Source organism: Acipenser ruthenus, chromosome 1 (assembly GCF_902713425.1).
Source record: "Acipenser ruthenus chromosome 1, fAciRut3.2 maternal haplotype, whole genome shotgun sequence".
NCBI classification, from domain to species: Eukaryota; Metazoa; Chordata; class Actinopteri; order Acipenseriformes; family Acipenseridae; genus Acipenser; species Acipenser ruthenus.
In genome coordinates this window covers 77,171,506-77,197,438 of record NC_081189.1, presented here as the reverse complement: position 1 = coordinate 77,197,438, position 25,933 = coordinate 77,171,506, and the positions used below count along the sequence as shown (strand labels likewise).

General features: G+C 37.5%; 1 protein-coding gene across 13 annotated transcripts in view; it reads right to left on the bottom strand.

Moving 5' to 3' along the window:
• The window catches only part of LOC117420856 (nuclear factor 1 B-type), a 154,212-nt gene that overhangs the window by 108,836 nt on the left and 19,443 nt on the right, over positions 1–25,933 (bottom strand). The window contains exon 1 of one of the 13 annotated variants that reach the window (XM_034034553.3): positions 8,775–9,108. The exons of 7 other annotated variants lie outside the window; for them this stretch is intronic. In XM_034034553.3, coding sequence (XP_033890444.2) covers positions 8,775–8,792 — 18 coding nt within the window. In that variant the 5' untranslated portion in view covers positions 8,793–9,108. Of the gene's footprint in view, positions 1–1,109; positions 1,652–8,774; positions 9,109–25,933 lie in introns of those variants that run through there. 5 more of the 13 variants (XM_034034555.3, XM_034034558.3, XM_034034552.3 and 2 more) reach the window with 5 other exon arrangements.

The following is a 25,933-nucleotide window of genomic DNA, read 5'->3' as shown; positions in this document are numbered from 1 at the left end:
CTAGAGGACTCTGTCCAACCACTGATTTAAGCTTATCATTGTTTTCATCTTCATTCACAATTTATGAATGCCTCCCCTTTAGCATTTAACATTCCAGTGGTTTCATTGTAGTCCTTTGGATTTAAAAATAAATAAATAAATAAAAAACAAGACGCCTCCGATGCACTGTGCACAAAACTTGACTTTACTGTTCTGAAAGCTATTTTCCTTTGTTTCATCATTGTGTGTATGTGCACTATATATCGGGTTCATTAAGGTACAATGTCTGGAAAGATTAGTTAATGATAAAACCTGAGTACAAGAGTACTTTTAAACAACAGCCTTTCAATTTAAAAGAAAACATTGCTTTTTTAATTTAAATGAAAATTATCTATTATATTTCTGACCAGTCTGTTTATTAATAAAGTCAACATGTATGCCCTAATAACATTTACTAATTTTATAAATAATGCACATAAAGCAAAAGTTATGAATTGCACAACATCAAAACTGTGGACTACAGTAGAATTAATTTGACAAACCATATTTACCAACCACATCAAATACATCAAACTCCTAATAAAATCATTCATGGTAATTTGAATAGATTTTTAGGATTCCTTTTTACAATAAACCCCTGCATCATATGTATTTAAGTAAATTAATGCAAAGCATTAGTAATCCATTAATACAATCACTTGAACAAAACATTGGTTTAACAAATGTAAGGAAATTGAACACTTTGACAAGTAAGGGAAACGAATACAAATGTTAAACCCAATGTGTGTCTTTAAATCGTTAAAACGTTTGTATACAGAGGGAAATGATAGTATGCTACTTAAACATGTTTAAAAGTGGAAATCCATGATACCCCTTTCAAATAATCGTTGTACACACTTACTGGTAAATGATACATGCCTCTAAAGAATCCTAGACTATTTTAAACCATACACAAACACATGCTCTGACATAAAACTTAAGTTGCATTTCTCATATTAGATGGTCAGAGGTAATATTGATATAAACTGTGCATATAATTCACATTGACACATTTCAAACATGCAATATGTCTGTGGTTATACATTACAATCAGTAAATGTATAAATAAAAGAATACAGTAAAATGTATACCTGCGTTAGACAAATAGGAGAATACATCATGTCGTTGCTTAACAACAACTGGCTGGTTGCAAAAAAACACCCCGTCAAAACATCAGGTGGGTGACTTTATCGATTCATTTTCCACCTCACGTTCAAAAGCGCTTGGATCAATCGAGGTTACAGCCGCATAAAAACTCAAATTAAAAATCTTATCTCAGAGCGAGAGAAAAGTTGGGAGAAGCTTGCTTTCTCATTTAAATTTAAATTGAATGTTTAAGGATCGCTCTGCTGAATGAAGTTCACACAAGTCCCCAAAATGGTTAAATCCAAAAAGATTCAGCTGATATACTTTGAAATATACTAAATATGAAAATAAAATAGCAGCAGTCTTAAATTCAAAAAGATTTTGTAAACCTGTTAAGAAAAAAAAAGCAGAAGGCGCCAATGTTCTAGTACTGTATTTACTTTCCAAACTTGAAATCGACCAGCTGCAACCTTTAGACTGCTCGTTCCCTACAACTCGGTCTCAAGATTTCTTTTTTTTCCATTTAATTACAGTCATACTCCTCCTACTGCTGCAAACGCATTCAGTGTTCACCAACCCACTTTCTCTGCTGTTACAGAAACCACAGGCTAAAAGAAAAAAAAAACAGGTTCTTTTTTTTTTTTTTTTTAGTTATGATTTTTATGAGCGGAAAGCTTCAGCCCAACCCCCGGTTCGTATGGAAACGAAATGGAAAATGCCCTGACACTGCTTAAGTTTACAGTGTCGCAATTTTACAAGCTCAAGACAAGTGTAGTTTTGTATTGTATAATGCATCTGATATACTTTTTTTTGTCTTTTTTCTCTTCGTTAAATATTGGGTTTCAAAGTACAGTAGTAGGCTACAGCACACCAGGCACATTCCAATACAAAAACCAAGTAACACATTAACCCTTCAATCAGCTAACTTAAAATAAAAACGTTATATCAATCCCTAGCGCTACAACTTGCTTCAGTAGCACTACTTCTTAAGGACCTGTAATAAATTAATACGTGTTTTCCTTATAAACAGGGGATTATCTTTCCAGAACTTGTCATTAAGGTACTACGGCAGCAAAATAGAACGCGTAGTGTATTGCAGTATTACACGTAGTAATGTATTTGAAACGTGTACTAACACACACATTTTTGACACAGATGGCCTTCCATAGTCCAGGGGATCGTTTCCCAATAACAGAAGTGCTTGGAGCTCACGATCGTGGTCACGATGAACGCGCGGCTGCTTCCACTCCCTCTTGGCGGGCTATTCCCAAAACCCCACGTGAAAGTGCAGCTTGTGATGTTCGGTGCATCGTTAGGCTTTGAATAGGTTCGTCGGGGCTTTGTTGGCAAACACATTTGAAACTAGTTTATGGAGTAGACTATATATAAATGATAGCTTTCTTGTAAATCAAAAAATACATGACTGGTTGAAAATGCAGGCAAAATAAGTTAAAAAAAAAAAAAAAACAGAGTTACACAAAATGAGGTCAAAATATTAAATTAATGAAGTACAAATAAACAAGGATATATTATTCGGTAAAATAAAAATAATGTAACGGATCAAACAAAAAAAGAACAAGTGGTAAGAAATTACAATGAAAGTAAATGTTTCAAACACTGGTCCCCTGACAGGATTTCGCAAATGTGAAAGTTTATTCCAAGGAGCCGACTACGATGGCGTCTGCGGTATTGCTGACCATTCACAGCAACAAGCACCATTTTCTAAGTTCTGTCTTTTTACATTCCCAAAGGGCATTACAATAATGAAGGCCATCCAGGTCAAAAACGCGTTATTTAGTACGCGTTAAAATATTTAGTACAGGTATTGATTTGGACCAATCAGAATACATAAAAAAATGCTTTCTAAATACATGTAAATTAAATACGCATTTTCTATGTAGGGGCTGGTCATTTTCAGTCATGCAGATAATTACAAGAGTAGCCAATCACCTTCAGGATAACATCTTTTTACTTTCAGACATGAAATACCCTTTAAAAAATCAAGAAAAAAGAACATTGCAAATCATGGTGGCGAGAGATTTTCTCAATATAGATTTGCTGAGTGCTGCCAACTTCTTGAGACAGATGTTGACCATGACACGGTTCCGTTTGTATTAATAATGTACACAATCATTATATGTATTTCAGTTTTACACTCAAAAATTGAGTTAATATAGCTAATATCGGATGCAATATCAGATCTTTCAACACTTGTTTAAAATGACATATTAGTTACAGTGGGGTTACCACTGAATTAAAGTGATCTCTAAGGCACAGAAACTGCCGGATAATGAGGGTCCGGGTCTATCCATCTTTGAGAAGACATTGCCCAATGCCAAGTCCATATACAGCCACGGAGGGTGGGAATGGCAGATGTAAGGTGACTTTTAATTGGATTATTTATACACATACTATTTTCTTTTAATGCATTGGTTCTCATTTCATTTTCAGCGATCTGATTGGCCAAATTAGTATGCGTAGTAATTAGAGTTACAACTTACAACACGTGCTAAAGTCAGATGAGAATGTGTATTAAATAACAGTTTTGACTTGGATGGTCTTTCATATTACAACCTCCACGAACATGTCAAGATCACAGCAGATCACTCGAGTTACGCTGGTGTTCGGGAAACACTACAGTTTGCCAACGTTGCACTTACGTTGGTTTCACGATGCTGGTTTCGGTTAAGGTGGCTTTTGGGAAACAGGCCCCTGGTCCATAAGATGAAGGAACATGTGTGGTCTCGAAAGCTAGTATCTCTCTCATTATGGGTAATTGGGATATGCAAATGTAAGCATTAAAAGAGCAAATCAAATTGCGTAAAAGTCACCAAAAGGATTCTACATTCACAGCATTTTAAAAGTCAGAGTACAGCAACTGCAGACATGTTTCGCCCTGTTTGGGGCACATTAAAACACTGTGATTGTAGAAGCCTTTTGGCGACTTTCAGAAGATTTGAACAGACGGGAGGAATACAAATAAATACAACAAAGTCTCGGATTTCAGTAATTTTCCAAGGTATGTGTCTGAGAGGAGTGGATAATGTGCAGATGTGTCTTTTTGTGTTTTTCTGTAGAGTTTACAAACCACTAAAAATACATTACTTTAGGGTGACAGTTAATTTACTTGTTCTTCATCCTAATCGGCATGTCAACTTACTACTTTGGGATTTTTTGCAGGTAATTGGTCACTCAGTTTCATAGTTATAGCTGTACATCTGTAACTGTAAAAGCAAGATGGCTACCGTCCGATACTTTAAATTGTGTGAGGCATCGCAGTGATTTAGAATATGTGAAAAGGCTCCAACTGTCCGTATCCATCCAATATACAGACAGCTGGTACCTTGCGCGACCAATATATATATATATATATGCAACAAGAAGTGAAGTCTCTACTGAAAAACAAAAGTTCAGAATTCTTTCAGCCAGACTACCAGTTTAAACGGCTTACCAAAAAGTTTTCGTAGAGACATTCATGGTCGCACTCTCGTCATTTTTCTTCAAAAGGATTACTCCTGCTCACTTATTTTCTTAATAAAATTTATCTTTATTAATTTAAAACCACGATTGTAACAAATATATAATGTTAAGGGCAAAACCCTTTGGTTTGGCGAATCTAGTTTCGCCAAGGGCTTCTGGGCGAATCCCGAAGTTACCATTTTTTTTGGCACTCGCCCGTGTGCAATCAGGCGAATCTAGATTGGCCCAGAACTTGAAAAAGATGACTGGGCGAAACCCATTTTTTCAACAGTTTTCACTGAATTTCAGGGCTAGCCTGGATGAGTCTAGCTTCATCCAATGCTTCAAAATCGATGCTGGGTGAATCTGGTCCGCCCATGCCATTAATTTGGGCGAGTCTAGTTTTGCCAAACACTTCAACATTGATGCTGGGTGAATCTGGTTCGCCCATACCATTAATTTGGCTGAGTCTAGTTTCATCCAAAGCTTCAACATCGATGCTGGGCCAATCTAGTTTTGCCTATGCCAATTATTTGGGCGAGTCTAGTTTTGCATTTCTACACTCTCCCCTGCCAGCTTCCAAGTACATGTCGGGGTACCTTCCTCGCCTCCACTTCTGACAACAATACAGTGACGGTGTGCTGGGTTTCCAGCGGCGATGCTGAAAAGGCAGGACACCAGGGCTGGTTTTAATAGAGGTTCTTTTTATTCTCTCTCTCTCCCAAAAAGTTAAAACTCAAAAAGTGTCGCTCCTCCATACGCGCAAGCAAACTCGCTATTTGGCTCTTTTGTACAGCAGTATCGGCACTATGCTTTAGTCTGAGAGGTCCCGGGTTCGTGCCCGCCCTCCGCCTGTGTGTGGATTGCCTCGCCTACCTGCGTTAACCTGTTTCACTACATTTGTGTCAGAAGTGGATGAAGATACACCGGTGCGCACTCGTCGGACTGTAGCCTGGTGAGAAAGTCCGGGGCAGACTTGAGGCTATCAGGGGGGAGTGTAGCGTGCACGGGGGAAGGCAGCAGCAAGGCTGGTAGGTGATGTAATCTCACACAGAAAGACATAAGCCCGATATACGCTCCTTGCAAAGGAGCCGGCTTCTTTGTACAGAGGTACCAGCGCTATGTTTTAGTGTGAGAGGTCACGGGTTCGCGCCGGCCCTCCACCTGTGTGTGGATTGCCTCGCCCGGTGTGATGCGCCTGCCTGCATTAACCTATCGCTACTATAGATAGATATATATATATATATATATATATATATATATATATATATATATATATATATATATATATAGTACTGATATCGGTATGTATATATATATATATATATATATATATATATATATATATATATATATATATACGTAGTTTAGCTCAACGTGTTCTTGCTGTACATATTTATTTTTAACTGAATGTGTAACAATTAATTGCAGTACTAAACCAACCTACACAAATATAATAAACTACTACTGGTCGTGGGATGTAGGCTATACTGTGCAAAATGTGCATGCCTATTCAAACGACTTGATTTACGGTTGTGCAAACTGGTGCCACAAATTGAACAGGTATGATACAGTATGCAGTCAAAACTTGGTGAACGATGATTCAATGTAACCATGATGGCTTCGGACCTTACTTTTTACAACCGGAGATTAAGTAATGGTAATATCGCACATACCAGGATACATACATGTATACATACATACCTACATACGTGTACATACACACAATGACCGTGAAAGACTGAATTAGCGTTTATAGAACCGTAACTAGCGCTCATTTTATAATACCCTACTTCTATTTTTCCGAGGTACGGGCAAGCATAATTAGTTTTACATAAAAAGTCTTGTCGCATCACGTCTCAGTATCATTTGAAAAACTAATTACAGCTCTTTCTTTATCGTTCTGACGTCGGCTGCATTCACGAACTGATTCTGGCTGGGTCTTAAGTCAATGGCAACCTAACATTTCTTACACGTTTAAAGAAGCTTTATAACATTTGAAAACAGTATTCACTCTGGATTTAAAAAAAAAAAAACATTGATGCAGGCTGATGACTGAAATGGTTGTGATCACATTTTAACGGGTGCAAAAAAAAAAGCATGATGTTAAACGAGCTTCTGGTTGACTACACACAGTTCTGACTTGGTAACTTGAGAGACCATTAACAACAGAAGTAAACTTGTGAAAATATTTGACGTTTCACTGTGATGCTCGTTTCTAAAAACGAAATGTGTTCACAAATGTTGTTACATTCTACAATATCACCAAATTTCAACATTGAAGAAAACTATGAATGGCATTAGTGGGTTAGTGACGATGTTGTTCACATTCAAAATCGGCAACTACAAAATACTGCTGTCGCCTTTTTTAAAAAAAAAAATGCATTTATAATGATGATCTAAATTACCCAACGTTAAAATATATTGATGAGGGGTGTTGCCTGGGCAAAAGAAAATATAGCACACAACACAGCAACATATGAGGAGTACTGGTTGAATAACACACTTCGTAATAACTGTATGGCACTAAACCTTTTTGTTCAATTAAAAAATATAAAGGCTCGACAAAAAGTGTTACTAAACCAATTTTACTAGAAAAAAACAACATTTTAAGAAACTGATTAAAAACATGTTTTACTTTTTCTTTTTTACCTGAAATACATTCATAAACATTACCGTTACAGAAACAAACCATACATCATTTCCAAGCGAAAGTGTTCCAGATATAACGAGGCTTCCGCGTCTAAAGCTACTGCTTCCCATATATAATTACATTTAAAATAACATTTAAAAAACCGATGAAATTGATACCTTCTGGACAGAGCACATGCAAACGCACTGTTCTAGACTTCTTAAATGACACAGATGCCTCTGCTACAAATTTAGAAGTTTTATGATGGAACACATCAAGGCTGAAAGTAAGAGTGAAAAAAACGATAATGTGTTGCAAACCACAGCTTTTAAATCACTGATTTATACAAAGGATGCACTTTGTTTTATAGAGACGGGTATTACAGTTTTTACAGGACATACAATATCTGCTAAACTGCCAACACTGTTTCGTTGCCAAGAATTGCACAGACTGGATACACAATAAAATTTAATAAATAAAAAAAATAAATAAATAAATCCTTGCCGGTATTTCAAAACGTGCTGTTTGGTGCATGCAATGTTTTCACGCAGCGGTGGTACTGTATGTCATCTATGAAACACGTAATATGGGGGACACATTGCTTTTTGTTTTGGAGATTCTTTTTTAAACGTCTGAACTCAGAAATTATGTTATTTTTGGCGCCTTTTTAAAAACTGCTTCCAGTACTGTAAAACTTGGAGATGGGTCCTGTCTCGTCTAAAGTTCAATGGCAGGCCTGAAAGGAGGACGAGAAGATGACCCTGTTCACTGTACTAATAATAATTCATATCACGCCACATCGGCTTCTCGTGTCAGTCGAATCTGGCTTCCCCACCCCCTCAACCTGAGAAAGTTGCCAAGTGTTCACACACTGACGTCGCTGAAACGCAACTTTATGGATGGGATCTGTTCTGCATTTGAATGGTCCAAAACAAGACATTGGAAAATAGCAGCAAGAAAATATAATGAAATAAATGTGAACATAACCTGACTACAATAAAGATACAAATAGAAAAGTCAATTAACATATGTCTGTGGAATTATGTATATTAAATAATATAATTTAATATACTTGTTTTTTTAGGCAAAATGAAAAATAGTGGGTAATACATGGACCATCAAAAATGAGTGGTAATGGTGGTGAAAACATTTTTTTTTTTAAAGACAGTACAATGCTGTTGAAAAATAACTGAGAAATGAACAAAATGGAAACAGTAGGGCTATGACTTGCAAGTGTATTCATGCCCTCGCTACAGAATTGCGACTTTGCCAAAAAAAAAAAAAAAAAAAAAAAAAAAAAAAAAAAAGTTAACGCAGGAAATGTGCCAAGTTCAGCACTTTTTTGGATGGAAGCTCCACCGCCGATTCGTGACATATTATTACTGTGACCACAGAAATACTGCCAATAGCAATCATAAGCAATCCACCATGTACACCACTTTCAAGTGTGTAGTAATAATTATAACAATCACAAATTCTAATTTTGAACACGTCAACACCAGGGTCGAAAAAAAATTATATAAATAAATTAAACACAATTTTAAGCTTTAGTAGTACATTATATCCCATAGTCACATACCATTGCACTGTACTGCATGAATTAAAGTGGGATCCTGGAATCTGAGACACAGAGCCGATGCCTTCACATTTCTCAAGTTCAAATTGTGCTTTCTCAGGGCTTTTTTCCCAGAAGTGGTCTTTTTTTTTTTTTTCAAACACCGGAAGAGAATTCTTGGCAGAAAGGCGGCAAAGTGAAAGTCTAGGCAGCGAGCACTTCTTTTTAAATCTTGCTTCCTCTTTCGGTTACAGTTTTGGAGAAGGTTTAGGCTGTTCAGTTGAACGCGATCCAGAAGAGGCTGAGTTTATGAACAGGGTTGGTTTGTTCTCTCTCTCTCTCTCTCTCTCTCTCTCTCTCTCTCTCTCTCTCTCTCTCTCTCTCTCTCTCTCTCTCTCTCTCTCTCTCTCTCTCTCTCTCTCTCTCTCTCTCTCTCTCCTCCCTCCCTCCTGCAGGAGACACAGCTGCGCACTTGGACTCAATCTCTCTTTTCCTATTGGATGGAGCTGAAGCGACCATAAACACTCCGTGCTGCAGCTTCTGACTTCCGTTTGGTGGGCGCAGTTGTGTATTGGCATATTTTATTAACATCTTAGCCAATCAAAAGTGCAGTTGAAACATGCAGCGCCAGACAGGTCTGAAGTCATTTTTTTTTTGCACTGCATTTAACAATGTGACAATTACATCTAAATTATATTTATCTATTTTTGTTTGTATATTTGTAGCTCTTGAAATTAGATAACCAAATACCACACTTTTTTGTTTTTTTAACAATATGACAGTGTTATCCACAACATTGTATTCCTATATTTTATAATTACTTATTTGCAGCTCTTATTTTTAACCTTTACACGTTTCGCTGTCTTCAAAGTAGGCCACTGCATTACGGTACGCATAAAAAAAAAACAAAAAAAAAAACAGTGAAATAGGTACACCACAAACAACCCATACAATTGAATTATATCATACTGTTTTGATAATAATTCAGATAATATCAATTGTCTCCTGCAGTTATAAACACCTTGCTACTTTTGGAATGTAAAATTGGAGGAACGTAAATGCCAGTGTTGCTGAGTAATGTGGGGAAATCTTTTGAATGGTCTGGAAGCCACGTCTGAACAGCACTAAGTTACTGAGGCACTGGCAGAACTCTCTCCATTATCAGTAGAACTGCCAGAGAGCTGACTGGCACGAAAAGGCCAGCGCGAGGACACAGTGCAGGAATGGTTTGCTGAGGGATTCCAACGCTCTGTGAGGATATCACTGACACGTAATATCCACAGCATGTTTCTGTTTATTTGCAGGATGTGTAAGTTTTGTATTTGCTTACTTTAAAATCAACTAAAACCTGATTTAAATAAAACACTAATACGCCCTATTTATTATTTAGGATCAAGTACTTGAGAGTTTTGCTGTATCAATTATACTCAAGTGCTCCTACTGTATAAAATATTCCCAGAAAAATTAATTGAACAAAAAATATATATACTATGGTACATAGCATAACTGTAAATTAAATGCAGATGTATGCAGGCTATAGTGAATAAAGAATCAGTTTACTAGTTAGCAAAATTGCACATGTAGGGTCATACAAACGAGCTTTGGTTGATAGTTGATGTTATGAAAGTAGAATTATGAAGTATTCTTAATTGTTCACCTGTTTATTCAACAATCCTACTTTCATTAATTTAATATATATTTTTTGTGAGCGACACATTATCAAATGAGTAACACAAATACATTGTACACAATTTAAATACTGTAGTGTTTGAAACGATACACGTTGCATGGATAATAAGCTTTTCTTTTTTTATTTTATTTTATAAAATAAAATTACATGATAATTACCTAACCCTTTAACAATGCGATCCGTTTTACAATTTGGTGACATGGCGTGTAATTTAAAACCTATAAAAAATATATAAATTATATGACAATATGCGCAAAAATGACCAGAACAGCAATTCAATGCGCAAGCCTACTGTTCTGGACATTTTATACATATATGTTATTATTATTATAGGAACATTATTATTATTATTTGTTTATTTAGCAGACTATTTTATCCAAGGTGACTTACAGAGACTAGAGTGTGTGAACTATGCATCAGCTGCAGAGTCACTTACAATTACGTCTCACCCGAAAGACGGAGCACAAGGAGGTTAAGTGACTTGCTCAGGGTCACACAATGAGTCAGTGGCTGAGGTGGGATTTGAACCAGGGACCTCCTGGTTACAAGCCCTTTTCTTTAACCACTGGACCACACAGCCTCATCATCATCATCATCATCATCATCATCATCATCATCATCATCATCATCATCATCATCATCATCATCATCATCATCATCATCATCATCATCATCATCATCATCATCATCATCATCATCATCATCATCATCATCATCATCATCGCAATATTAACAGTGCTTGGTTGGTCCACAGTGCAAATGTTCCCATATTATTTTAAAACTTTGAGTAGGCCTATGCTTAGAAATGCTAAAGTTTAAAAACACACAAATAAAATAAACCCTGATTAGTGATACAAAAACAGCAGTATTTTGAAAATAAATGATGTGTAATGTTGTCTACTACTTTAATCTCAATCAATGGACAGACCTATTGTTACTTATATATTTCAGTGGTTGTAGTAGCCTACTTTGCTCGATGTCGGCCTTTTACAAGTTTCCAATATTATATGTTACAATTATATGCCACAGTTTATGAATAGTGTTAAATACGATATTTACCTTTTTTGTATCATTGTCAGTTTCTACAGTTATTCAAATAATTAGCTATATAGGCAAATATCTGTAGGCCTACTAATAATAATAATAATAATAATAATAATAATAATAATAATAATAATAATAATAATTAAAAAAAAGAAACGTTTTCCTAAGTGTGATGCTGCAACTGTCTATATAACTTCCGTGCCACTGTTAACCTTGTTTCTAACTAACATGCATCGCCTAAGAGGAGTGCAACCGACTGTGCTTAAAATAGCACAAGCATAAACAGATTCTATGACTTGCTGCACCTATAGTCTTCAGACGCCGACAACAAACGCAATATTCTCGCTGTAAATACAACACATTTCATTGTTAAACGCATTTATTACTTGCATCCCTATTTACCAGCTGTTAACACTTTCACCAACTATATCCACACAATCGTTATTCTAAAAGAAATCAACATGAAAGACATGCTGTCTTTAACAACGATTAGTGTACAATGTATAATTATGTGTTATTGTATTCGAGCACTGAATTCCCATATTTATGTTTTATAGGAACTTTTCAAAACTAGCAATATCAAGTTAACATTTAATTTTGGGTTGTAGACTATTTGTTATACCTATTCGCATTAGCAAAATGCATTATTCGGATGTACGTTTCTTAAATGTTGCCTGAGATGTTACACTATTTTGATTGTAAGTTATCTGTATGATGCGTGTTTATTTATTTCTTATTCAACTGATTTGAATTCTGCCAGATTTTTTTATTATTATTTTGCTATTATGATCGTATCCCTTTGAAAATGTGCATCAAAATGCGCAGTATGCGGTAAACAAATGCATTTTAAATGTGTATTAAAATTACATCTAGACCTGCTGTATTTTAAGGTAGTACGTTTCTTGCACATGTTTGAGACGCCTATATGTCTAGTAAAAAAAGTACCCGTATAATGCTTATTTAGGCATTACCTAGATTTTGATATTGATTAAACCCTCAAATACATTCTGCCTTAAGCAACTTAATGCGGGGAAAATAAATCCGTGCGTTTAGCAAATATAACAAAACTAAGCCCACATTGCTGGTATTATTTTTAAATAACAACACTGAGATTAGTTGATGCTTTTGTGCTTGCTAGTGCCGAACAAAAGAGTAACAGCATCAACTTTGGAAAATAAAAGTTTATTGAAATGAATTTTTCCATACAAGACGCTGAGACAGCACGTATTCTGCAGTCTGGTGAAACGGAGTGGATTATGCAATGGGTGTGTAGAAAAATAAACTAAAATCGACTAGGTTTCTTCTTGTTGTATAAAAGATTATGTTTTCGTTTTAGCCTTACGTTTTGGAATCATGATTTTGGTGCCAGTGCGAAACATTTTACAATTTCAAATTCAAGGGTGAAGCATTCCCAATCTGGGCGTTGGTACGTTATTTTAACATATCCTTAAAGGAATTTCCGGCATTGGCTTAATTCTACTAAAACTGAATTGGGCTATTAAACAAATGCAGTCAAATTAAAACATCGTTTTGTTCAGTGTCTGTGTCTGTACCAAGGTTTTATATGATTGGTTAATATACATTAATTCGTTAATAAATTATTGTACACATCATATATCCCAGTTTTTCGTTGACTATAAACAAAGTCGTTAAAACCATTAAATAAGATTTAGAACCATGTTTCTTTCTTCTTCATCATCATACAGGAAAGCTATTGTGTGACGCTGAATGTTCCAAATCCCATTAATCTGTTTTGTCAAACTGAAGTGTGTGAGTTACAGAGGTACCCGGGCATTACCATTTGTTTTCGGCTGACGTTTAAGGAGAACCAGACATGGTCATATACGTATGAGGAGAAAGACGATTGCAATTATTATTAAAATCATGAAATGATTAGCTATTATTTGTGTCACTTAAAGCACCTCCATACACACACCATAAACTAAAACCAGGGTTATTTGCAACCAGGTTAAATTAGATTGTGCACATGTACATCCAGACAGCAAAATGTTTATTACAGGCAGCAATATAAGATCTTTTACCTTTGGGTACAGAGCCGACGAGTATTAAATGGCAGGTTTTTGTAAAGGATAGCTGTAATTGTTATTACATTGTTTCATAAAGATGTATACTGTTGAATGTATTTCTTAATGTTGTAAAAGGATTATAAGGAATGACTGCATGCAATTTCTGTATTTTATCAAACATATAGTGGCGGTGTTTGATAAAATACAGACAAGACAAGGTTTCAAGGCTGAACTTTTTATTTGTTTTAGCCTTAATAATCGCTTTAACAAAGCTGCTGTCAGCCACAGCTCACGCTTCTACAAGTTGGCTTTCTCTTCTCTTTAGCTCTTTCTCTCTCTAGCTCTTTCTCTCTTCACCCTGTTCTCCTCTCAGTTCGACCCTCGGGATACAGCTCTTTTATAGAAGAGCTGGAGGGAGGCGGTGCCTGTTCCAGCCAATCCAGAATGGACACCTCACCCTGCTGCAAGGTTCCAGAATGACAGCTGTATGGAACTCCCCCAGGCCAGGTGCCTCAGTCTGCAGATCGGAATACTCTAGATGAAAGGGGCGGGGCCCCAGCCTGACCGCGGGTAACCTTGTTGGATGGAAAAGTACAGGCTGAGTTCTCCCGTTCACTCCAGCGTGCTGACCACCCCCTGACCCGCAGGGTGCGCTCTTCTGGGTTGTTAACAAGCAGTCAGCGTGTCGGCCCCGCCCATCTCACTAGCCCGCCTCGAGACCCGCCGTTACAATATTATCAGTCTACCCATTCTTAATCTGAGATTGGTCATTAAAATCCTCAATAATGTGTGAAATCACCTTTAAAATAAAAAAAAAAACTATTAAACATAAAGATTGTTAAGGGGCTCCCAAATGACGCATCCAATAAAGGCACTCTGCGTGGAGTGCAGGATGCGCCCAATAGCCTCGATGTCGTCAGTTCGAGTCCAGGCTAGTCCATTGCCGACTGTGGACGGGAGCTCCCAGGGGGCGGCACACAATTGGCTGAACATCGCCCTGGGGGTGGGGGTGGCTTAGGTCGGGCGAGGGTGTCCTCAGCTCACCGTGCACCAGCATCCCCTGTGGTCTGGCCGGGCACCTGCAGGCTTGCCTGTAAGCTGCCCAGAGCTGCGTTGTCTTCCAACACTGTAGCTCTGAGGTGGCTGCATGGTAAGCCTGCAGAGTGAAAAGAAGCAGTCGGCTGACGGCACACGCTTCGGAGGACAGTGTGTGTTCATCTTCGCCCCTCCCTAGTCAGCGCAGGGGTGGTAGCAGTGAGCTGAGCCTGAAAATAATTGGACATTCTAAATTGGGAGAAAAATAATAAAAATAATTGACGACGACTACATTTTAAAAAATAAATAAATAAATAAAAATAAATAAAGATTCTTAAATCATTTGTATGATGAATTAAATCTAAATAATGTTCACTGTTTAGCTAAAGCAGAATGAATGTGGTATTAAAACAACAACATCTTAAAGGCTGCCCAGTTCACTGGTATTACAGCAAAAAATTGAAGGCAGCATGATTGTTTGGTGGGGGTGAAGAATTTAGCATTAGTTTTACTTGACCCACATACTGTAAGGTAAGTCTTGTTTCTTCCTTAAAACATTTTTTTCTCTTTCTGTCTCTCTTTTAAGTAGTAAAATCCTTTACTTCCAGTCCAGCAAATGTACAGTTAGGTGAATGAGCAGCAATTCCGTTGACACAAATATCGATATAGTATATAAATATACCTTAGAAGACATTTTCCAAACACAGGATTGGGAAAATAAGGGGCTGAAGATCAATGAGCTGACGACATCCTCATATTTACAACCTGCCCAGAAGAATTACAAACAAGAAGACAAGAACTACACGAGGCTAGCATCAAAGTGGGTTTGAAAATGAACCTGAAGAAGACTTAAGTCATGTTCAATAAATATACCACTCCACAGGCAATTGAAGAAGTCAATAACTACGTATACTTTGGACAGTTAGTTTCGGCAATGGAGAACCAAATGTGCGAAATCAACAGAAGAGCAAAAATGGGCTGGAGTGCTTTTGGAAGATTAAGCATGGTTCTAAAAGGGAAACTGCCCTTATGACTCAAGAGGAAAGCTTTCGACCAGTGTGTGCTGCCAGTGCAAACTTAGTGATGTGAAAATGACTCAAAAATTACAAATGACTCAACGGAGTATAGAAAGATGCGTGCTGGGAATAACAAGAAGAGACACGAAAAGGAAGGAATGGATAAGAGCACAAACAAAAGTATGCAATGTTATTATACGAGCGAAAAAACCTAAATGGCAGTGGGCCGGACATGTAGCAAGAAGAACAGACCATCGCTGGACCAAGGAGATAGTAGACTGGATCCCAAGAGATATAAAGCGACCAAGAAGAAGACCTCCAGGAAGATGGCAAGATGAAATTAGGAAACACGCCGGAGCAACATGGATGAGGGACGCAGCAGACAGGCTTTTGTGGAAGAATCTTGGGGAGACCTTCATCCAGCATTGGATTGAAAAAGGTTGAAGATGATGATATATATATATATATATATATATATATATATATATATATATATATTGTGATGAAGTGGACACTGGTCTGTAATGTTTTATGTGGACGGTTTCACCAACCTTGTCATATGTGAGAAATAAAGCACTCCAACAACTCTTGAAATGAAAACAGGACAGTGCCTGTATATTTTTTTTCTTCACAAAAATAAACAAAACAAAAACCTAACTTCCTTCGGAGTACTAACTATCCCTTTGCAAGAAACTAACTATAACCTGGTGGCTAGTCTGTATACCAGTAATCCAAAATACTTTATTTGTTCTTTGTTTCACTTCATAATACGCTTCCTGTCTCTCGCTAAACTTCCACCCAAATAACCCAGCTGATTGACATTTCCCATTCTCCTTAATCAGTAAATTATTCAATTTAGGTCCTGTCACAAAGACGGCCAGAGTGGGTTGCGTCAGACCAGAAAGGAATTCAAACACAGACACGGTGGTTGTGATGATGAGCCGAGTGCAATGGCTGCACTCAGCGTTTAATAACAAAATAAAAGGTTTAAACAACGGAATACAAAACAGGACACGGCACTTGACGCCAAAATAAACAGACAGACAAAACGACTGACACTAAACAAACGGTGCACGGACAGACAAACAAACACGGTGAGAACAAACACTTATCTTTACGATCTTTTATATTTACTTTACTCCTCTCTCTCTCACCCGTTCTCCTCTTCCGAACACCCAACCACGAGTGACTAAAAATGTGCCTATTTATACTGTTGTGCTGGGATTCAATTACTAATTAATTATTCACTTGAATCCCAGCAAGTGAATTAATTCTGTGCAACCCTGTGCTCACATATTACATTTAACCAGCACGTGAAGTGATTTGTGCCCTCCTCGTGCCTACATACAAATCTACACTTTTTAAATACACGTGAAACACAGACCCGTTTATATCCCGTGTACCAATGACTATACACCAATATTAACACACGCAACATACAACACATAACACACAAATGCACACAGGGGCGGGCACTTTGCCACATATACCCCCCCCCCCCCCCTGTGCAAAGCACACATGGCCTCAACGGCCACCTCCCCCCTTAAATACCCAGCAGTCCAGGCCAAAGTCTCGGGCTGGGAAGGGAGGCTTCAGTGGGCCCATGTCTGGAAATGCTGTCAGCTCCCCTGCCGGTAGTGGCACGGCTGACAGCATGCTGGTCCCGTCCTGCAGCGAAAAAGCTGCGGGGGCAGGTGGTCCCCCCACCTCCCCGTTCTTCGTGGCCGGCAGCTCCCCTTTCTGGGGCTCCGGCCACCGTACTCCCTGTGGAGGTACGGGCAGCAGAGGCAGCTCCTGCTCCTCTGCTCCGGGCGGTGGCGGAAGCAGAGGCAGCTCCAGCTCCTCTGCTCCTGGTGGTGGTGGAGGCAGAGGCAGCTCCAGCTCCTCTGCTCCTAGTGGAGGAAGCGGTGGAGGTGGCGGAGGCAGAGGCAGCTCCTGCTCCTCTGCTCCTTCCGGTGGAGGTGGCGGAGACAGAGGCAGCTCCTGCTGCTCTGTTCCTGCCGGTGGAGGTGGCGGAGGCAGAGGCAGCTCCTCTGCTCCTGGCGGCACTGGCTCCCTCCGCTGTGGCGGCTGGGCTGGTGCACGCCGTGCTGCCTTCAGCAGCATGAATAGAGGCTGCTGGGGGACACCAGCCTCCTGCCCCTCTCTCCCCCAAAAATGTTCAGGGGGTTGGGCCTGTAACTCCTCCCCTTCCGGCTCTTGGGGCTGAACCAGCAGGCATTTTCCCTCTGCTGGTGGCTTGGGTCCCAGAGCTGTGGAAGCCCCGACTTGCCTCCCTTTGGGCTGTGGACGCACCGACTCCTCCCTTTTGGGCTGTGGACGCACCGACTCCTCCCTTTTGGGCTGTGGATGCACCGACTCCTCCCTTTTGGGCTGTGGACGCACCGACTCCCCCCTCTTGGGCTGTGGACGTTCGGGCTCCTCCCACTCAGGCGTAGGACGTTCGGGCTCCTCCCACTCACAATATTATTATTATTATTATTATTATTATTATTATTATTATTATTATTATTATTATTATTATTTCTTAGCAGACGCCCTTATCCAGGGCGACTTACAATTGTTAGAAGATATCACATTATACACATTATACAGATATAACATTATTTTCTTTACATACAATTACCCATTTATACAGCTGGGTTTTTTACTGGAGCAATCTAGGTAAAGTACCTTGCTCAAGGGTACAGCAGCAGTGTCCCCCACCTGGTATTTCAAGTCACACAAATAATTGCTAATCATTTAACAATTTTAATCAGAAGTGCAATCATCTTTCTCTACATATGTATATCACCATGTCTGGTTCTCCCTGACAAGTTCTCAAGGAACGTCAGCCGAAAACGAATAGTAATGCCCGGGTGCCTCTGTAATTCACACACTTCAGTTTGACAAAACAGCTTAATGGGTTTTGGAACATTCAGCGTCACACAATAGCTTTCCTGTATGATGAAGAAGAAGAAAAAACATGGTGCTAGATCTTATTTAACGGTTTTAACAATATTTTTGTTATAGTCATGGAAAAAAATTGGGATACAGACTTGCGCTTCCTTGTTAGTAAACATTACAGTATATCAACGGAGAGCCAATATTTGTTTACAGAACATGAAGTATTGCATTTACTATATTGTGAACTAGTATGAGCAATGCCAGCTGAGACCAGTCTTGAGATCTACTGAATTGCTGATGATCTAAGGTTCCAGCAAAAAACGAAGAACTTGAGACAGCCGAAGAACTCATCCGGCTATGCATTCACCAGAAAACCATACACCATCTCATCAGGAGCTTACCATCGTTGAGCTGAGCTGTTATGCAAACTCAAGGAGGTCATACTCGTTATTATCAGCTAGCTATTTCCCCATGTATAATAAATTTAAATACATTCAAATGTTGCTTTCTTTATTGCAGGTGTAGCACCTTGTGGCATCATTAAACTGTATACAGAGATAACTTATCTTCCTTAAACACTGTAAATTCACATCAAGGTTAGCAATCAGCAAACATTTTAAAAGACATACAATTGTGACACTAACTATTGATATGCATACATACTACTGTGATTTGAGAAAATAAAGGCAAATTTCATATTTCTTTTATAAGCTTTCTACAAACAATTAGCAAAATCGAGATAAAGGCAAACTAATCAACTGTTCACAAACCACAAAATATATTTCAGATAAGATTGTGCCTGTTGCAAGTAAGAGCTCGGTGGGTCTGCAGGGTTTGGAATGTGGAAAATAAGCAGAAAATGCAATCCATGTGTACTCTGGCACTTTCACGTATAACACAAATAACTTGGTGAATGGATTTGATCACTTTTTTGTATCATATTTTGTTCTTATCATTGAACTGTAAAGTGCTTGTTTGCAAAGAAAGTAATTTGTGATATCTGCCTGATCTACTGTACTGGAAAAAAATCCAAAGACAAGATTTTGCTTCATTGTAGAGTAGACCATGGAGTGAAATTGCATGCCCTCTACTGGGTGACAGTGAACAAGGCACAAATGTGTCTGTATGCTTTGGTTAAAATGAATAGTGGCAATTAAATGGCACTTTTTTTTTTCTCAGAAAACGTATATATATATATATATATATATATATATATATATATATATATATATATATATATATATATATATATATATATATATAGTTTTTCTTGTCTCAGTTTTGCTCCTCTTTTGTTAAATGCTTATAAAATAATGCCCTTTTACTATAACATTACATGTACTATTTATGCATTTTATTTATTTTTTTAACCAAAAGGTATTGTAAGTTATGTCTTAACCAACTCCAGACCACATTCATGGAAAAAACTAATAAAACCTCACATGAATAGTGTTGCAAAGTGATGTCTGGTGGCAATATCATGGAACTGAGCAAATACATTTTTTCTTTTAAATAATAATTTTCTGAAAAATAAAAATAAAAGCCTACCATACTCAATTTAAAAGATTTGATGATCACTAACACTCACTGACCAATATAAGGAAACATGAAAGGATGTATTTGGAGGAATCAGAATGCAAGCTGGTCAAACCATGACAAAAACAGCAAAGTTCTCTGAATTAAAACTGCATAGCACTTACCATTGCCAACACCACTGGAAGGCTGATTAGGAGAGAGACTGCATGGAGGTTACTGGGGCTGCTGTTGCCGGACAAAATTAGGTACAGTAGATATTGTATGAACATTTGTGGATTTATTAACCATACATTCTCTTATTTCAATAGGGGGACTGAAACAATACAGGCCCTGCTTTCCCCTGCCCTGAAAACAACATGTAATTTGTGTGGCACCAAACAAAGCCAAGAACACAGTTCACTGAGACTTAGTTACTATATACTGGGGCTTGCAATACACTGTAATTGTTCTTCTTGTATCGATATGGACTGTGATGCTCCTGAATTCTCTTGATATTTTTTGTAAGGAAAATATTTGAATTTTTTTTTGTTAAAAAGCTCTAATACTTATCATACGAGTTTGTTTATTTAGTGAAACACATTTGCATTTACCTGTGCTGTGTGCAATGTCTATAAATTGTATTCAAATTATATTATCCTAACAGTGCAGTATGTAAATGAGGTCACTAGAATTTATACAGTATTACACTCATTAGTAACACAATGGGCCCGATTTTGAGGAAATGCGATAAAATGCAAACATGTTGTGATTTTAAAGGGAGTTTGAGCTGACACTGACGGAATTCTATTATCACTTGCCAAAGAAGAAAAAGTGAGAGACAAAAGCTGCTCGCAAATAAGGATCCTGAAAAAGAAAAAAAAATGCTCTTACTGCAGTAGCACCATTTGTTAATGCAGTATTTACATCAATTGAACATATTTTTGCATATGAGATTGCACTGTTTCGTTATATTCATAAACATGAAATAGTTCTCGAACACATACTTCAGCCATTTGCAATATGGAGCTTATTTACGATTTATATTGGAAATGTATTGCTGCTGTGAAAAATAGATTTGTATGAAATATTCTATAAATCTGTATATTTTTGTTTAATGTTTATTTTCATGGCAGCAGTGTGGAGTAGTGGTTAGGGCTCTGGACTCTTGACCGGAGGGTTGAGGGTTTAATCCCCGGTGGGGGACACTGCTGCTGTACTCTTGAGCAAGATACTTGACCTAAGATTGCTCCAGTAAAAATCCAACTGTATATATGGGTAATTGTATGTAAAAATAATGTGATATCTTGTAACAATTGTAAGTTGCCCTGGATAAGGTTGTCTGTTAAGAAATAAATAATAAAATAATAATAATTATATAAAAAAAAAAAATCCTTCACCACTTGCTAATCGATGTTCCCTTTTCGTAATGGGATCAGCTGCACCAATGCTTCAAATAAACCTACCCTTACCTGGTTAGTTCTAAATTGCTTAAAGCTAACATGCACCACACCCCAAAAAGTTATGCCGACCACTGGCACTAAAGCAGATGGAAAAGGACAGGCAAAGCATGTCACTGAAATCACATTGTCGTATAATTTTACAATGACACCAAAACCCCTTATTAATAATAATAATAATAATAATAATAATAATAATAATAATAATAATAATAATAATAATAATAATAATAAACATTGCTCTATATAAAACACAAGAAGGATATCCACCACAATGTATTTATTTGTTCATTTTAATCCAGTTAATATTCAATATTCTGCAACTCTGTGGCCACAAAATCAAAATTACTGCCATACAAAGATCACACTACAGGCATTGCAGTAATAAATTATTTCTCATCAATCCGTCACATACATTTATACCATGGCTACTGTATTTTTAGTGATAACACTTGAGACTGAGGTGTCAACGTTTTTACTACATGCATTCTACATTCTGCAGTGACTATATTTTCCAAATGCTTTTACTTAAATTGCATCATATCATTTTTACTATAACAATCAAACTGCCACTGGTGAAAAAAAAATATATTAAACTTGAAATAGGACAAACCAATCAACCATGTCTTTATTATAATAGATAAACAGATTTGCACTAACATTGTTGAATGCTGAATTCACTGGATGTATACCAGGACAAACTAATCAACCAGATTTGTTCTTTTTTCTTTTTTCTTTTTTTTTATAATAGATAAAAAGATTTGCACCAACTTTCTATTGTTTTGAATTGAATTGCATCAGATACACCTTTCTTTCTTTGCACTGTAATGGCCCTAAATCCTCCACTAGAAGGCAGTAGTTTCATTACTGCCTGTGGCTAATCCTTCTTCTGTGGGACTGATATAAACCACCTGACAACCAACTCCTGACATATGCTACCTTCAACAGGAAGACTCAAGGCTCGACCATAAAGTTGATATTGTTCTCCACTTAGCTCCAATCCACACAAATCATCTTATTTTTAAATATTTGGAGTTTGCTACATTATTTTTTAAAAGTTGTTTTGGCACCCTCTAAATTGTTGTGTAATCTAAAATTGTAGGGCCTTAATTTACAAAAATGTCATGCAAACAGTGAGTGAATGCACTAATTCTTAACACGCTTTAAATCCCTTAGCTGACATTAAAGAGATATCATTTAGGTTATTATACTTTCCTATTAAATTGTAACACAGAATAGGCTCCAATCTAGCTTAGATCACAAGTGGTGGTGAGGGTTATATTGCATTTGTGTTTGAACAGATGCAAAAAGTCAACGTTGTGGTACACAAATAAATGCTGGTAGTACAGTATATGGTAGTACTAAACACTAGTACTTAGACACTCTGACATCACATGAAAAACATGATTTCTATATCTAATTAAGAGAAATAAGTAAGAAAAAAAAGTGTTTTAAATAATACGGTACTGCTTCCAGGCCTTACTGCTATTTACTGTTGAGTTAAGTAACTTGTGTGAAACTGGCTGCACACTCTACCGCACTATTGAAGCGTGCCACTAGAGGGAGTGTTAACATTGTTTGAAAGATCACATTTTATTACCGTTCAAACATCACTACAACAACACACTATACTGTTAAGTTCAAAACTTTTTTCAAAGAGTATGGTTATTTATAATTCACTGGACAGGAGCAATGTCTGCGCGTGAATAGATCGGTTTGTGCTTGCATACTGGTTGTGTTACGTTTCATGCAACAAAGATCTGGATGGTACAAATAAAATGACTTTACTTAACGGGCTTCATTGTATATTGTATAGTGGTGCAAGAGGGTTTGATCTATGCCCAAAATAATCTTTAAACCTACTTTAAACCTTTCAAACTGTAGAGCTGTTTTGGAGTTAGGGTTAAACTGTACAATGCTTTAGTATGTCCTTGTATGAAGGGTGCTCTATAACAGTAAATGTGTTGTTATCATAAGCAGGGTAACTTAACCATACATAGTCTTGTCTTTTTGTACATTCTAAATGTCTTGTTTATGGGTCTATCCTGGATTGCTTTTCCTCTGGAAGATGCCAGTGGTACCTTTAAAGTGCTCCAGTCTGGATCACTTGACAATCTGATACAAAACCGGTTCACAGCTTGCAGTCAGTGGCTGAGCTGGGACTGGCAACCATATGTACAGTACTATGTAAATATTGATGCAGTTCCTTCTTACCAATATTAACTAGGTAGTCATTATTTGCTTAAATTATAGGTACATGGCACAGCAAAATCTAGACACACCTTCCCAGCGATAAAGGCATTGCACAGCTTCAAAATAGTGTATTTTATAATATGCAATTCATCACTGAAACTGTTATTTGGTAGGACTATAAATCTGGATATATTTACAGAGATACCAAAATGGAAATGTAATTCAAGCCTTAGTTTATTATAGAATAACCTCAACTACTGTATGGTGTACACACAAATCCAGGCCAAGTTAAAAAAAAAAAAAGACAACTTTAAACTACCAAAGTCCTCTGGAAACCTAAACTATCCAACAATGTAAGCAGCTCTTTCTAAATAGCTTGAAACTAAATGTTGTTTATTCTCAAATTAATTCCCAGTTTTCCCCAAGCAGGAATTCTGGATCCTGGATTTCTAAAACGTATGAGACCTGTTTTTCTAAATAACAGTCAACATGGTAAAACCTGGTGAAAGTGCCTTTTTACATATTTCTAGCTACTTGCTTTTATTTTATGAACTAAATCTCAGGAAGTTTATGTGACATGGCTTTTCAAGTATCCAGTGTGTGGGTTGTGAAATCCCAATAACAATATAGTGGATTAGTTGTTCTGCAGTACAAATGCATGATTGTTCTTCCAACAACCTATACAACGCCAGTCTTTCTTTTTCTTACTAATATGCCCTAAAGAGCTTGTGAGAAGCAGTACAGAGCATGAACGTAGGAGGTGTTTTTCATTAGGTGACTGTACCAAGCATTATGCAACTTTATCATCCAAACAATGGTACCACACCATTTAAATAATGTACATTCAAATGTTTACAAATACTGAAAAGCTTGAACAAACAACTTTTATTAAGAATGCTTTTTTCCAAAGCCAGTTTTTTTATGAATAACGTAATAAAGTTTGATATTAATGGTTGTTAAAGGGGCCATTAAACAATTAAACAATTATATCATTCTTACCTGTTGTGCACATCTGTTCTCATATGTACAGAACACATTCTGCTACCATACCAGGTTAAAGATAGAAATCATTTAATTTAAATGATTTACTTTTCAGCCTGTTACACTTGCACTTCATATCTGATATTACTTTAGTATTGTGTTCAGTGTCAAGTAATTTCACTAGTTGTACAGCAGCTGGTTGAGTAAGCAATAAGGCACGACAGGGTGTGCATGTGTGCTAAGAAAAAAATAGTTCCATTTACAGTAACTTAAAAAAAAACACAAAAAAAACGCATGAATTAAAAAAAAGCAATTTATAGATGTTGAATTGAACATTGCCATTGAATGTGCAGTTGTTATGTATTTGATTTGTTAAACTTCTTGTAATTCTTGGTTTGTTCATTAAATTTTAAACTAAAATATTACTGCCCATTTTCATCATGACACAGCACAAATGAGTCTGCCTTCATGCAGACCCTTCCTCACAAGAACTGCAACACTACACGGCTTTTTTTTTTTTTTTTTTAATTGTCCTTTGTTATCCGGGGTGGTAACAGGAGGCATCCATATCAGATTTGTGCTACAGCTTCAGAGCAGAGGAGATGATACCATCATACCTGGACACATTCAAAAAGGCAGGAATTGTCAAGATGAATTTATAAATATTCTGCATCAGATCACACAGCTGTGTAGGGGGTGGGTCCAGTGGCAGCAGGCAGGCAGGCAGACCGACCAGAGGAGAAGAACGGAGAGACCGGGAGCAACGGCAACAAAACATCCATTTAACCACCAGTCTCTTTTAAGAGTGACCCAAATCTTTCGTAAAAAGCTGAAAGTTTAAGATATTTTTTTTAACTATTTATTCTCAAAATGGGATATGGAAACGCTGTAGTTCAAGGAGAAGGAATAGAGCAATCAGGATGGCGAGTTTTGAATTGATTTGAATACTTACTTTTGCTTTTTTTCACTACTTTAAGTACAGCTAATCTGCCTGTGGTGGAGGAACAGAGGGGCAAGAGGGAGTGTAGGAAGAACTGATGGTCTGGAGATAGGAGGGAGCAGAAAAGTTGAGACAGCATATAGGCAAGTACAAGAGTTTTTATTGGATGCGAGCAGCGATATGGAGCCAGTGCAGACAGCGGAGCAGCGGTATAGCGTGGGAGAAACAAGGAAGGGAAAAGAGAAGGCGAGCAGCAGAGTTTTGGATGAGCTGGAGCAGATGGATAGCAGAGGCAGGGAGGCCGGCCAGAAGGGAGTTGCAGTAGTCAAGTCAGGACAGTACCAGGGCCTGAACTAGGAGCTGTGTGGAGTAGTCGGTGAGGAAGGGGTGAATTCTGCG